Source organism: Quercus suber, unplaced genomic scaffold (assembly GCF_002906115.3).
Source record: "Quercus suber isolate HL8 unplaced genomic scaffold, Cork oak 2.0 scaffold_270, whole genome shotgun sequence".
NCBI classification, from domain to species: domain Eukaryota; kingdom Viridiplantae; phylum Streptophyta; class Magnoliopsida; order Fagales; family Fagaceae; genus Quercus; species Quercus suber.
In genome coordinates, this window is record NW_027069726.1 from 117,403 (window position 1) to 134,048 (window position 16,646).

Consider the following 16,646-nt stretch of genomic DNA (forward strand, 5'->3'; position numbering starts at 1 on the left):
AAAATTCTAGACATACACACTCTTTGTACACACTTTACCAAGTATACGTGTCATTGAATTAGTTTTTACACAGGGTAGTGGAAGTCTCAAAGTATGTGACAAAATGTGTCCATAAAAATATTCGAGCCAAAATCTCTCATTCACATTTTGCATTGATCAAATTGATCCATTGTGACAACCATATGTTAATTAAACGTAGATTTGAATATTAATTAAACCTAATTGTAATTGAAATTTCTGTAATTGAAAATTTGATCTTTTATAAGTATCTGGAGATTCTGGACAGAAATAATTAAAAAGATCACAGTTATCCAAAATTAAAAAAAAAAAAAAAAAAAATACATCACAAAAATCCTCAATTTTGTCAACGTTTGAGGATTGACACTTTGACTGTGTACCGACTGCGTAAGCCATGCGTAAGAAACGTTGCATGGACGGTTTCTAAAACACGTGACAGCACATGCACCATTTTTTTTTTTTTTTTTAAGTTCGAAGCAATTTAACAATTTTGTTTGGAAACAATTTATTTAACATTTTGTTAAAAAAAATATTGCTGAAAGTATGTTAAATTAAATTTATATTTTAAAAATATGAAAAATAAAATAAAATTTTTAAAAACTATTAATACAAATTAAAAGGCAAAAAACTAAGTTATAAGCAGAAAGGCACTTATTTTCAACTGTAGTTGGTACATTTATAGATGTAAGAAAAACTGAAAGGGAAAACATGTGGTGTAGTACAGTACTGCAGCCCAGTTTAGTTTAAGATCTTCAGTTAGCTCGTGAAGTCACGTGTTTGCAAACCCCAATAGGAACGCACATGATTTACCACAGTCGTACACATGGCAGTTTATGACTGCCTCTTCAGCCTTTTCTAATTCCATGCCAAAAAAAAAATTGCCATTTCTTCCTCTGTTTTGTGGTCAAAACTAGGAGGAAATTCACAGAATAGCAGCTGTTTGCCACAATATATTGTTAGTAAGAATTGAAAGAAATGAGTAAAATAACATCTCGAGCCTATGAGGCTCGAGTTCAGTGGAAAAATCAAGCCTTAAAGACTCGAGTTCTGATTGCTGAGATGAACAAGTTTTTGCCACATGGAACTCAAGTCTTAAAGTCTCGAGTTCCAAAGAAGAAGACGAACAAAGATGTCAATGAAGACGAAGAACCAAAAATGGGAAGAAGAAGCAGAACAGGGGAAGAAGAAGCAGTACCAGATCTAAAAACCTCTCTAGAGAATGCAGATCCGACGAAGAAGAATCACGGGTTGGAGAACGCAAATTCGACAAAGAAGAATCACGGGTTGAAGGAAAGAAGAACAGGGGAAGAATAAGCAGCATAGGTGAGGGGAAAGTAAACGGTGGAATTCAAGTCTTAAAAACTTGAGTTCCACGTGGAATTTTTTGGTTACCACCTCTTGGAACTCAAGTTTTAAAAACTCGATTTCTATCTTGTAATTCGAGTTTTAAACACTCGAGATACTAATTTGCTAAATAATTTTGTAAACAAGACATCTAACTAAAATATTATAAAAATAAAGCCAAATGCAAAAAAAAAAAAAAAAAAAAAAAAAAAAAAAAAACTCAAAACTAGAATTAAAAGTGGGGATTTTTTTTTTTAAATAAAAAGCAAAACATTTGAAAGGACCTAGTCAACTGACAATCATGTTACAAATTTCACATTTGAAGTATTCAAGGATTTTTCACTGACTTCTCTATCTCTCACCCCAATAGAACTGTTAATAATCAGTTGTATTGCCTTCACCCATGTGCCTCACTGATTTAAATTTATATTCTTTTTATTAAATCTGATTCTATTTATTAAATGTGTAGTTGTGTACTTCAAATTATTTTTTCTTTCTTAGTCTTGGTATTCTTCACCAGTGGTCCAATTTACTGTTCTTCTTGTTATTTGCAAAACCATCTGATCATTATAGTCTATTGCATTACTTAGGACACCGTGGGTATTATTAGTTAAAAGGTATCATCAAATTGAAGGAGAAGCATCTAATTAACTAAATATATTTATAATAATTTTATTATGACTCACATTTTATTAATTAATTAGCATATCATCACTTCATTGTGAGGTGTAAAAGTCAACTAACTTGCAGACCAATACTGTACATGATGGGTTGTTTGAATTGGACTTGGGAGTGCAAAATGAGAACTAATTTAATAAGGGCATTTTACCTACATCAGGTGAATTGATAGAAGTGTGAAAACTAAATACTAGTTTGACTGGCAAGCAAGCAAATTCAATTGATAATAATTTGTCATATATAGAATGTGGTGCATGTTGTATTTCTCGTTGTAATAACTGATGCTGAAGTAGTAACCAATGCTGATCTGTTCTAGCTTGAAATTATGAACGATCTGAGTACATCCGTTAAGAAGAAAATTTATTGTGAAATGCATGAGCGGTTTTGAAAATTTATGATTATAGTCAAGTACCACATCAAAACTAAATAGATCTACATACAAAAATTTATATAGTCTGTCATGCACTTCTCTTTTGGTTTGCAGCAAGAATTTCTTCAAGATTCCAAAATGTATAATTAGATTTATTTACAATAAAAATCTTTGCCAAATTAACAATATGCGATAAACATATCGAGTACTCTGCAACGAGTTAGCCCCCATAAAGCACGCTCAATCTTGCTTATTTAATGATGGCAACATTCTTCAAATGAACAAAAAGAGGGTTTCAGCTTTTTTGATTTCTAAATTCTAAACGTTTGAGGTGATGTTGATGTGAACAAAAAACTTCAAATACATTGAAATTTTAGAGAAAAGCTAGGGAAGTTTCTTTGGCAGAGCCCTCAACCTTTGACTGCAGTGTATAGAACAAAACACTTTTTTGAAAAAGAAGAGCGACTGTTGCTGTTTTCTTACCTAAGTAGTTTGTCCTTCTATGGATTGTCAACAGGCAAGTATGGATAGTGTCGGATCTGCTTTAATTGTGTTCTCTTTTAGGATTGTACTGAATTTTCTATGAGATATCTATTTTACCTTTGCTTGACGAAAAGGTTTAAGATTGGCCCACCAGAATTTATGCCAACCAATTTATGCCAAAAAGTATAGAAAGCTTTCTTTTTATTATTAAATAAAAATTGGATATTTCTTTTTTAAAAAGTTGGGTAGTAATGGTTACCCACTCGCGGCTACGTACTATATAGTGTGTAAGAGTATTTATTCAAAAAAATTATATATTAAAGCAAAAGGATGGGGGACCCAAACTTATCTTTAGAACCCGAAAGAAGATTTAGGCAGAAAGAGAATTGGAGAGTGTTTAGTAATGTGGGTTAAACAATAATTTTTAATGTTTAAATAATATTATATGTATTTTTATATACTTTTTTTATCTATATGTATTTTCATAAAACAACAACGTTACTAGAAATCTATTATTAAATAAGACCTAGATGTTTAAAGACCCATCTCACTTATAACAAGCTGCCCAACAAGCAAGATTGTGGACTAAATAATTAAGGCCTGTATGGTAGTAGTGTTTAAGTATGAGTATTACTACAGACACAAACTGTTTTACAACAATTTTACAAACTGTTGATGTGGTTTTAGTATTTTCCAAATAGTTATTGCAAGTAAAAATGTGATGTTTGTGATAAACTCATATTAGAACTAGTAAAAATTTGCCACGTCAGCAGTTTGTAAAAATGTTGTAAAATAATTTGTGTCTGTAGCATTACTCTTTAAGTATTGTTATTCAGTTTTTAGTGTTGTGGAAATACATGTTTAAATATTATAAAAATATATGTCAAAAGTGTTATTATTATTTAAATACTAAAAACTGTTATTTAAAAGCCACCACCAAACAAGCCCTTAATGTCTGTCAACAAAACAAAAATCCCAAAAATAAAGATAACTTAGATCCCAACAAAAATCTTAAAAGCATAGGGTACTTTTTTTTTTTTTTTAAATAAGCAAAAAGCATAGGGCACTTTGATGCTTTTTGTGTAGATTTTCAAATTAGAGTAGCGGGGGGAGACACATGATGTGTGAATGCTAGCTCAACATACACAACAATCTACGTTCTCGATCGGTTGGCCGGGACTATAGGAAATTCAATGATGCTTTGCATGTGGGTGTAACACTTTTTACTTTTTTGATTGATAATGATTAAGAATGGATGAGTATATGAAAAGTCAAGGACTTTTAAATCATTTTCTCTCTAAACCATCCCACCCCTTCCCCCACACCCATTCATTGTTTAATTTTGATAATTCGTGCATCTTGATTGGGTTAGTCTTATTACTATCATTTAGAGGCTGTTAAAGTTGTTCTATAGTGGAGTACTAATACAGTTATAGTACCTATTCATCCAAAAAAAAAAAACAATTATAGTACATTAGTACTTGGGCAACAAACCTATATAGGACTAGGACAATGGTGATTGCAATTTGTACAATGGTACTGAATGCATATTAATTGTGTTAGTTTTTGAAAACAAAAATAAAATAATCAGAATGACTTTTTTTATTAAATCAGAATGACTTTTTTTTTTTCTTTTTTATGAACGGTAAATCAGAATGACTTGTTTCATAGAATCTTCACCAACAACATTGATGATATGGCACTGATTGATTGGAGTACTAAATGGAACCTGTTACACACTTACACTTGTCTTAATTATGGTACAATGAGATACTATCTTTTTTTTTCCTTTTTTCTTTTCTTTTTTGAGAAGAAAATACTTTCATATCATTTATGAAGGGGCTTTAAGTCAGCCAAAGTAACGGCATCTAAATCTGGTGAAACAGACTCCATCCAGACTTGTAAAAGGAAGGAAAGTCTTGCTTTCTGAGCTAAGGCGTGTGCGACTGCATTGCCATGCCTATTGACATGAGAGAGAGAATAGCTTTGTAACAAACTAACATAAGACAAAGTGTCTTTTATAATATGACCAACAACATATCACTACCACGTAGAGACTTTACTACAACCTCCGAATCACCCTCAAAACAAGATTGCTAGAAACCTATTTCAGAAACCAAGGATGCTGCTCTTCTTGCTGCCAGTAACTCCAAAGCCACAACTGAAGGTGGTTTCTTGATATTTTCGGACAGAGCGGCCATAACTTGGCCTCCGAAATTTTGGATGACTATACTGAGGCCGGCTTCATCTGATCCATCGAACATTGCTCTGTCATAATTGGTCTTGAAGCAATCCTGAGGTGGAGAACACCAAAGCTTTTGAGAGGGATGTCAACTGCCCGTGGAGTGATTTGCTTGAGATCCTTGAGTCTTGAAGATTTGAAGATAGTCTCGTGTGAAACCTGGAATTCTATCCAACGGCAAAGAAGGTTCCTAGATGCGAGATTTATTTCTATGGTGCCAGATAGACCACGTTGTGATGCTGAACAACAGAACTTGGTGAGGTTTTTCCTGGATCAGCTATACTAAATCAGAGAAAGAACCTGAGGCAGCTTAGTTGTTGTCTACCTAGCTAAAATTAGTTGCCCAAACCATTTGCACCTTCTCATAGCCCCATAAAGCGTGGAGAACAGATTCATTATCCTTTGAGCAGAGGTGGCAGATGGGATCGATAGGAATGGCTCTTTTCTTCAAATTTTCTTTTGAGGGTAGAGAATTCGTGCATGACTTCCATAAGAAATGCTTGATTTTCCCCGGTACGTTCAATTTCCAAATATTTTTCCAAAAAGACTTCTGTGCAGTAGAAACTGTTGGTCTAACAGTATCAAGGGCAACAACTTCCATGAGACTTTTGTACCCTGATTTCACAGAATAAATACCAAAGTTTTCTTTAGGCCAGATAAGGATGCTGGGTTGAGGAACGGTACACAAAGGCAAGGACTTTATAAGCGTAACTTCAAGTAGATAGAAGCAAAGATCAATGAGGTGATTATTCCACCAACCTGTTTGGGCATCAATGAGTGTATCTACCGTGGAATCAGGTGCTAATAACTTTTGAGGGGAAGCCACTTTACCCTTTGGTGAATTCAGTAACCAAGAGTCATGAAAAATCCTTATAGACTTATCATCTCCAACCCTCCACCGAGCTTCCTTCTCAATAAGTTTTCTAGCAAACAAAATACTTTTCCAAGCAAAGGAACCCGATGCTGACTTTTGCTTCAAAGATCGAACTATGAGGGAAATATTTAGCTTTGAAAACTTTGTCAAATATGGAATTTGTATCATGGATTAATCTCCACACTTGTTTGGCCAACATTGCTTCATTAAACTTACGTAAGTCTTTAAAGCCTAAACCCCCTTCCAACTTTGGTTGACACAAAACTTCCCACTTCTTCTAGTGAATCTTTCGTCTATCACCCCTTTGATCCCACCAAAATTTGCGGATGAGCATCTCACAACGAGATACTACCTATGTAAACTAATTACCAAAGATGCATCATACATGCATTCATGATATGGTACTGATTGATTGGTGTCCTAACTACTAAATGGAACCTGTCACACTTATCTTAATTATGGAACAATGAGATACTCACTAAATAAGCTAATGACCTTTTTTTTTTTTCGAGAAGCAAACTAATTACCTAAGATGCATCATACATACATTTTAGTTTTTGTTTTACTTATCATGCATCATTGTCCCCCACCAGTTGATACGCATATTTGTAAAGCCCCATCATTCATAATAGAGAGCCGACCATTCTGTAATATCTGTTTTTTCTATTTGGGCCAGACGTGTCTGTTACATATAAAAAAAGAGTACAATAATCGAGGCACTTTGAACAATATTTCTAGCCAACTTCTCGTGGGAACCCAAGAGAAATTCACCAACTACGTACTAGTCTAAAGCTCAGACTCCACCATTAAAAAAGTTTCAGCACATTTTCATATTTCATTGAATTCCACAAAACCAACCTCATTTATAGCCCATCTGGGTTTCTTCCATTCTGCTTCTTTCTCCACCACTCCATCTTTCATTGATTTTCTCTTATGTCTGTTTTCCAAAAAATTTCACCATCAATTCAAAGCTGCTTTTCTCTCTAGCTAGTTGAGCTCTTTAATTGACATAACCAAGAAAAAAAAGAGCTCTTTAATTCTCTCATTTTCTTTTACTCTTTCCCGAACAGCTTGTTCATTTATGCCAAAGTTTGTATCTTTAAGTCTTACCTAGTCAACTTTCCTACATATCTTTGTGTGTGTTCTGTATATATTGAAGATCTAAGAAAACCCATTTCTTTGTCATGGATCTTATTGTAAGAAAAAGCTACATGATCCATGACTCACAAGCTCTTTCACCAAGCACAAGTCCTGGAGGTGGAAGCTCATTCTTTGGGTCTAGCTTGCATTCTTCAGGTAGCAGTTTCCCCATTATAGCCGTTGCTATAATTGGAATCATAGCCACAGCTTTCTTGCTTGTCAGCTACTACATCTTTGTCATCAAATGCTGCCTCAATTGGCATCGTATTGATATTCTAAGACGCTTTTCGCTATCAAGACGCCGCAACGAAGAGCCTTTGATGGTCTACTCTCCGGGGATACAGACTCGAGGACTGGACGAGTCGGTGATCCGATCAATCCCAATATTTAAGTTCAAGAAAGAAGGTAATAAGGACTTTGGAGAAAGAAACTTATGTGAATGTGCAGTTTGCTTGAATGAGTTCCAAGAGGATGAGAAGCTGAGAATCATACCAAACTGTAGTCATGTGTTCCATATTGACTGCATTGATGTTTGGCTTCAAAGCAATGCTAATTGCCCACTTTGTAGAACAAGCATTTCGGCCACATTGTCACGGTTCCAAACCGATCTAATTCTTGCTCCAAGCTCTACCCCTGAGGATCCAACACCGTATACCGATAATCTCATTGGTGGGGATGAAGATTTTGTGGTGATTGAGTTGGGTAATGACCATTCTCCTGATCAAACATTGCTTGGAACGCAAGAAAGGTCGAATTCAAGAGAATTATCGTCGCGTTCTATTAGTCCTTCGCCAAGGAAGTTGGAACAGAGAGCTGTGCAAAAAAAGGGAAGGAAGTTTCATAAGGTTACAAGCATGGGAGATGAATGCATTGATATTAGAGGCAAAGATGAACAATTTTCAATCCAACCCATTAGGAGGTCTTTCTCAATGGACTCATCCACTGACCGCCAGCTCTACTTAGCGATTCAAGAGGCCTTAAGACAGAACACGCAAGTCAGTGAAGTCAATAGTCCCATTGAAGGTTGCAGTAGTAGAGTAAAAAGATCATTTTTCTCTTTTGGGCACGGTAGTAAGTCAAGAAGTGCTATTCTACCTGTTTATCTGGAGCCATAGAACCTCTTTTCCTTTTCTTCTTTTCTTTGTTTTGGCTCTTAATTTTCTTAGTGTTTTTGTGATTTAGAGATTCCAGTTGTATCATTGAGAGGACATAGGATTTGTCAAATAGAAACATTCAATTGAAATTTGAAAAAAAAAAAATAGAGCTTTATTTGATTATTTAATTTGAGTGTATGATGGCATGGGGTTTTGGGTCTGGTCCAATGTGTTCCAAATGACTTGCACAGCCATGATTATTAGCATCATTGCTGAAATAACCTCTTTTTGTATTTATTTTTCAACGTTAATTTAATTTAGTCTATTTGTATCATTGGTTAGAGAAACAAAGAGGTCCCATAAAGAACAACAATGTTGAAGCCTTTGGCGGGGGAAGAATTAAATGGCAGAGGCCACTGACCAACAAGGGAGCATCCAAGGTTAGAGTCTTCGGAGAATAAAGTGTAGAAAGGAGAGGTCCCATTCCATTAATTGGGAAGTAGGAAAAGAGGGGTCCTCCTCTATTGCATCAATCACAAAGCCACCAACTTCGTGTGTCAATAATGCTGTTGTTAGAAGGGGAGGAATAGTCTGGTCATAAATGGTTGGTAATGGTTCTTGTTCGATAATCACATTATTGTTCAGCAAGCACGAATCTGAATCATCTTTATCTATGATTAAAACTGTATAATATCTCCAATGTTAGAACAAAAAGAGATTATAATCAGTTTAGGCATTATATCTCATCATTGATCGCGGCTGGTTTGCGTCATTACCGATTTTTCATAGCATTACAAGAATACAACTAAACACTAAAAAATATTTTCACCTAAAATTATTTTACAATAGAAAAATATCTTCTATCCAATTGAACGCAACCTTATTTTATGTAGATGCTCATAACACCAATAATTGAAAGAACTAAGTTATAACTGTAGTGTTTTTGTTTTTCCCCTAAAATTTAAAATCCATCCTCAAGTCTCTTGTTTATGATCATTTGTCTTAATATTATTAATTTGAAATCAAAAGTTCCCAAGTCAACCCTGATTCACCTTTTTTCAAGTACTCCATGGCTCCACTGCAAGGCTGTTGAAGTACTAAAAATATTAGTGCGGATCTATTCAAGGATCGCGCTAGGCGATAATTTAAGTAACTCCACAATTTTATACAACTTCGTGAAACATTCTTAGATTCATACCAAATTTGAACGTGCCCATATTTCTAAATAGGCAAAGCCAAAATCTTAAACAATGTTAATCCTGAGAGATGTGAGTTGTAAAAGCAATGTCCTGTAGCTACAAGTTGAAATTTGTGGGAGGTTGCAGCATCAATGTGTCAAAAAAACACAGCTTTCATGTCTCATTAGGGGCGGAGCTATAGCAAGGCTAGGGGTCATGCCCCCCAAAAATTTTAAAAAATTATTTTATATTATGTATAAGTATTAAAAACTTTAAATATTAAGCTAAAAAAATAGAAGTCCCCCCCCCCTCCCAAATATTTGAGTTAGTCCAATGATGCTCTTAAAAACCAATAGAATTTGTTAATTGGTCTAGCAGTAAAAATAGAAGTCCCCCCCCCCTCCCAAATATTTGAGTTAGTCCAATGATGCTCTTAAAAACCAATAGAATTTGTTAATTGGTCTAGCAGTTATAAAGACAAGGTAATTTTTGTTTTCTCTAATTCATTTTTTGTACATGATTAAGATTAAACTAAACAGTTTTTGTATACTCGTTAGAGTTTAAAAGATGATAAGTTCTCCTAAAAAATTATTTTGTAAATATACATATGTGAAAGTTGTTAATTTTATATACATGTAGGGATATTGGGCCCGAAAGCCCATCATTTGTTCGTGTTACGAGTCTGTAGCCCAATCTGAGGACAAGGGGTTGTCCGAGAAAAAGGAATCTTTATTAGAAAAGATTGTATTAGTAAATAGAGGTTAACTTTGACCATAATGGCTCGAGAAGGTGGGCTGAGGGTAAATACAACCTCGACTGACTGATGCCGAGGTCTAAAGTCTGAAGGGGTTGTCTATCACTCAGGGTGATGTTCCAAGAAGTCTCGTTGTTGTTGATAAGTACTGTAGAGGTATCGGATAGGAAAGTACCCTAAAATATTTAAGGAGAAAGTTGCTGCCTCCGCATTAAATGCACTGCAGCTAACTCTCTAACCGCATTAATGTGAAGGTGATACCTGAATAGTGTTGTTTTAGCCTTACAGCTACTATATGATGACATAGGAGAGGGGCTGATGGGATAAATATCAACACCAACCCTTCAGTATACACGTGTGAGGTGGGAATAAGAAGGAAAGAGGATATAAAAGGAGAAGAAGGCAACAAGATGAAAAGATCGTGAATTGAAGAGAAAAATACTGTAGCTTCCAGGAACTAAATTTGTAATCAAATTTGAGAACAATATATAAGAACAGACATCCTCGGACTTTTGCCGAGGACTATTTTTCTTCAATACAATTATTCTTCATTTCATTCTCTTATCATCTGAACTCATTCTAGCATTTGTTTGATTAACTAAAACTCAGTTTTCCAACACATTCTTTATAAATTCATTGTTTTGGGTTTTTTGAGCCTAAGTCCATCCACGTAGTGGGCTGGGAATTCAAATCTGTTCCTTACAATACAATATATTTATTAATTAGGACCTACTCTAGTATCAAAATATATATACTACTATTTAAGGGGTTTCCCCTATTTGGACCCAAATTTTTTTTGTTCCAAAATACCCCTACACTCCAGGTATAAGCAAGGGAAAATTTTGGTAAAAATACATTTTTAACTCTCACTAAAACACTGCCTACAAAACAAGACCACTCTCATTAAAAATAAAAAAAATAAAAAAATAAAAAAAAAGGACCACTCTCCTAATGGTTTTTAGATTGCTTTATCCATTTATAAAAAAAAAATTAAAATTAAAAAAAAATACACAGTTTCTTTGTAAAAACACATTTGCCATACTTTTTTTTTAAAAAAAATTGAGGTTAAAACTGTAATCCAACATAATTCAAAAACACAAAAAATTACCACAAAAATCTCCTTTTTAACTTTCCACTAAACAGGAAAAAAAAATTCCCATGCCTGTTTCTAATAACAAAAAAACACTTCTCACCCCACTTACAAAACAAAACTTTTGTTTTCCTTTCATAATTTATATATATATATATATATTTCTTGTAAGGACTAGATTTGAGTTCCTAGCCTAAAGGTGGATGGACTTAGGCCCAAAAAACTCAAAACAATGAATTTGTAGATAGTGGGTTGGAAAAATTGGGCTTCAACGAATCAGAAAATCACTAAAATCAGTTTAGATTACAAGAGAATGAAAATAAACGAGTTTATACTAAAGAAAATCGTCCTTGGCACAGTCTAAGGAGATTAGTTCTTATATGTTTCTTTCAGGTTTGATTACAAAATCAGTTCTTGATGCTACAATGTTTTCTCTTTCTTTCGAAATCTCTTCTTCATGGAGGGTCTCTTCCATTATATAGTTCTCTTTAGACGATCTTGGCCCTCCACTTGTTGACCATCCAAACTTCTACTCGAGTGCTTGTCCCATCGGGCACTCTCTCAGGCCTTCTATGCATTGGGGTAGCCAATGCAACACTGTTTAGGGGTCTTCTCCACATTAATGCAGCCAGAAAGTTAGCTGTATAGCATTCAATGTGATGATAGCAACTTTCTCCTTAGATATTTCTGGATTCCTCCTTGTCTTGCGTTCCTGTAATGCATATTCGTATTAATAGAACTTTCCTGGAGTGTTCCCTTGGATGGCAGACCGCCTCTTCTGACTTCAACTTTGATTAGCCCAGGAGGTATTCATCTTCGGCCTACCCTCCCGAGTCCCTATGACCAAAACTGACTCCTCCAATTACTAACACGGACTCCCTTGACCATGTTTACTCATCCTCGGACAACCTTACGTCCTCAGATTGGGCCCAGGCCCAGTGTATACATAGATAGTGAGCTCTTGGGCCCAATATCACTACACTTCCATTTTCCCCTCTTCCCTCCCACTAATCCACTTTTATCTGATTTCCTCCTTTTCACCCATTATCATCACATGTTTCACCATTCTTTATTTAAAATTTAAAATTAACCAAAACTTCTCATAATTATCTTCAACAAATTGAAGACTTATCCCATAAAAAAGTCACCAACCCCACAGATTGATCTATTTCTCTCCTTTTTTTTCTTTTCTTTTTTTAATGGACATCTATTTCTCTTTTTCTATGAGGAACAGCCTACAAATAAACTTCTGATGCTTACATTTCCTATCTAGGTTGATATCTCTCGTTTTTAATATATAAAAAATTTAATTATTCACTTTCTCCTCTATTATGAAGTTAATTGGTGTTTATTTGAGTCTCTTTCAATGGTTTTCAATGATGAAGGTGTAATTTCATTAGGTTTGGTGGACAGGCTATGATCGAAGATAGCAATTTGCATCTAGTATTACATCTCTTTCTTTCTATCTCACACATTCTCTTTCTTTTATTTTTTTCATTCCTATACAAGATAAAATTCTCACTCTCAATATCTTTGGGATTATATTTATATTTTGTGGTTAATTAGAAATTAGAAAAGTTAAAAAGTAAACCTTTTTGCATTTAATCTTTGCTTTTATTCATTGATCGCATTATACAAAGGTGTGAAAAATTGTCTAAACATTAATAAAAAAAAAAAAAAACTTCGGTTGTTGCTTCCTATTGATCTATTTGGTCTTTACATTTTCACTTGATTTCTGTAATAAATCTGACTATCTAAGTGTTTGAAAGATAAGGCTTTACATATCTCATTACTCATTGTATTTAGTTGGAAATCAATCCAACCTTTTACTTTTATGTTTTTCAATGTGCAAAAATTAACTTACTTGGATGTATGATTTATTGATTCTAATGATGCTTTAGTCCGTTGCATTGGGTGATGTTGGTCAAATTTCAGGTGAAATGCGAGATAAGTTTTCATTTTACATCATTTTTTTGAATTAATTTGTGTGTAATTTAATTTTGTACCTGATAGTCCCGAAATATATTCGTCCATCTGGAAAGAACAATGGACGAAGATGACCCTAAGATTAGCCTAGCCCGGGTAAATTACCTGGTGAAGACAAGGCCATCGTCCCTCAATCACGACAAAGCCTTACAAGGACAATAATGAACGTTCCGTACCATTAGAGATATACCCATCCATTTAACACCCTACAGGGCGTTATAGATTCGGCAATGATACCACCATTAGGAAAAACCAACGGCTAGAAGGAAGGAGAAAGCGCCTATATATATCCATTCTCGAGACCTGACAAAGGGTACACAAACTCTAGTTCACTGTGATTGATATTCTAGCATTACTATTCTTATTCTAGCCATTCTAACTTTAGTATCAGAGGCTCTGTAGCAGGCACCACACTTCTTCCTTTCACCATCTATCTTCTCAAGGTTAGGTTGACATAGGACAACACCATTCTAGACGAACATTTTGACTGACGATCTCGAGCATCATCAGTACCGATTGTAGGTTAGTTTTTTCTTCCCATATTTCTGTTTTAAATCTTTTATCTTATGTAAATTTTTGCTTTTCCCTTCAAATAATGACCCACTATTTAACTTATTTGTAGGTTAACCAAGTAGATTGAGAAGAGTAGTTTTGGTTGTGCTTCACCAAATTATTCACAACATTTCACCTTGATGGGTTGATGTTATATTTGTAGTATTGTTGAAAACATTAATGGCAAGGCTTTCTCGTTGTAAAGAATTTATTAGATTAAATGTGAAAGATTTATATGATCACAGTTCTAATAACACTACTAAACATTATATTTGGGCATGTACCCTAAAGGAAGCTAAAATATTTATTTTAAAAGAGAAAACAAAGTCATAGATGAAATGTGTCTCTCATGATTTGATATCAAATTTATTACTAAGGTTTTGAACTCCTCTCTTCCATTATTGTAACTATCAAATTATTATTTAAAAAATCTTGGGATGTAGAACCATTTCCTAATGCTTAAGTTTTGAATGTGACTAAAAAAAAGTAACTAAAAAATTTACCTTGAAAAATTATGACACTAAATTCATTAAAAAAAAAAAAAAAAAAAAGCTTCATTGCCCACACGTAATAATTTATAGAGGCTCTTTTTATTTTAGACGGTATTTTTCCATTGAGTTTGTAGAATTTGTATTTTACTTTGAGTTTTCAAATAAAGTGGTAGCCTATTAGATACTTTTAGTAGCTTTAATTTTGACTAATTTCATTAATTCATGTTTAGCTATTTGTGATATTTGGTATTGTGATATTTTGTTAAAGAAATACTAGCCTCTGAGCATGGACTCACACATGTGCTTAGTAACTCTTCTATTTTTTTGGGTGAAATTTAATAATTTGCATAAATTATAATTTGGGGTCACTACATTTTCCAATCACAAAAATACTTAGGAGTGTGATGAGTGTTATGCGTTTGTGGATGAAATATTTTTTCATCACACCCCTAAGTATTTTGTGATTGAAAAATGTAGTAATCTTAAATTATAATTGATGCAAATTATTAAATTTTACTCAAAAAATAGAAGAGTCTCACGTGCGTGCTCAAAGGCTAGTGTCTTATTATTGGTTTACTGCAAAGCAAACCATGTTTTAATTCTACATTGGTTTACTATCTCATTTTCAAACAAAACAGTGCCTTATAATCTTTTATTTTTTCAAATTTAAGTTTTGTTATGAATTGGCTCTACAAGTCTATGCGATATGCTTATTAGTCAAATTTTCCTAGGCCTGATTGCCATGTGCTAAAGTATGGGCAAGGATAACATTATCATCTGTCACACTCTTACAGTGGTTCGGGGTATGTTGAGGTTCATGCCCTATCACTAGGGGAACATTAGCTTATGCTATGCTACTCTCACACTAAAATTCACCTAGATCTGTAGAGTTAAAATTCAGAGGGAAAACAAGAAGATAAAGAGATCCCATCGGCTTGTATAGCGTCAGTTTTTGTATAGCATCCTCTTTTTTAGTTGGAACGTATATTCTAGGAAACCCAACTTCAACTTCCATATGATTATGAAGAAAACATTTAAGGGTATGGTTGCAGCTAACAAAAATTGGATGATCATGATCATAATTTTCCATTAGAAAGGGAGAAAAGTATTAGTAGACAAAGGTCATTGGTGTGTAAGAATTTATATTAAAACGTAAAAATCTTTTCTTTTCTTTTCTTTTTTTCAGTGGTCATTGAATGTCCATTAGCCTCTTCCATTAGAAAGGATTCGGTACCAAATATTTTTATGAACTAAAGTAATTGACGCTCACTAATCTAACAAATTTTCTAGATTAAAAAAATGTGTAAATCTGTTTAATATGTGGCTCAAAACATAACTTGATTTAAATTTTCAATTAAAAATTGTGATCTTATAAAGATATACTAAACTAATATGGATAATACTTTTCCTAGGGGAGAATCGGTTAAATGCGTTGATATGAGCAATATGTGTTTTTCATCTGCTTAATTTCCTATCATTCTCAGGACCAGCATTTCCACTAGGCCAGTTAGGTCATTGCCTAAGGCCCCAAGTGGAAGGGAGCCCAAAACTTTTGAAAAAAAGAGAGTATTAGAAAAAAAAAAATATATATATATATATATATATTTGGTTCTTGATTAAACCCAAAAACAAATCTACACCATCATTTTGACCAAAGAACAAGACCAAAATTCTTTAGTTTAAACAAAATTAATTGTCTCAAATATAACATCTTTAACCTCTAGACAAAACAAAATTTACAAGCAAATAAAATGCAAATCCGGTCTAAGAAAATTACTCACAAAACAATCACAAATAAACGGGATTTTTTAGAAAATAACTACAAAACTCAAACAATATTATTAGTTAGGCAACGTTTCAAACATATTGCATTTCTAACAATTCGACTTCAGAAGAGTCAATTTTACTGTTCATATCTATTTTTTGGTGGGTGCGTAGATAAGGAAATCGAGTCCTTTGTAATCATTTTTTACACATAGAAATGCAATATGTTTGAAACGTTGCCTAACTAATAATATTGTTTAGGTTTTGTAGTTGTTTTCTAAAAAATCCCCAAATAAACCCACACAAAAATCACAAATCCCAAAATTTTGCCCATACCATTTCTCTCTCTTTTTAATCTTGCTCTCTACCTCTCTTAGCTCTACCTTTGCAATTTTTGCATCCCATTCTTCCTCTTCACTGGTTAGTGGTCACTAATCTCAAAAGTTAAATCTCTTCCGTCGGTGGTTCCACTTTTTCTTCGATCTAGTCTATCCTTTACTGCTCACCCTCACGGCTGAAGTATCTCTCTCTGATGTGTGGGTTTTTTTATTTCAAATATTATAAATCTCAGGGGTCAGTGGGTGGAAC

At 33.9% G+C, this 16,646-nt stretch overlaps 1 protein-coding gene across 1 annotated transcript; it reads left to right on the forward strand.

Annotated features, from left to right (window-relative positions):
• The first annotated feature begins 6,749 nt into the window (after positions 1–6,749).
• On the forward strand, positions 6,750–8,431 carry LOC111996165 (RING-H2 finger protein ATL16). The gene has a single exon (XM_024028116.2). It carries the CDS (start codon positions 7,194–7,196, stop codon positions 8,262–8,264), a length of 1,071 nt encoding a protein of 356 aa, XP_023883884.2. The 5' UTR covers positions 6,750–7,193; the 3' UTR covers positions 8,265–8,431.
• Positions 8,432–16,646: the final 8,215 nt, after the last annotated feature.

Bases quoted from the DNA above. Each gene is read 5' to 3' on its own strand.
- LOC111996165 (XM_024028116.2), top strand. From the start codon at position 7,194: ATGGATCTTATTGTAAGAAAAAGCTACATGATCCATGACTCACAAGCT.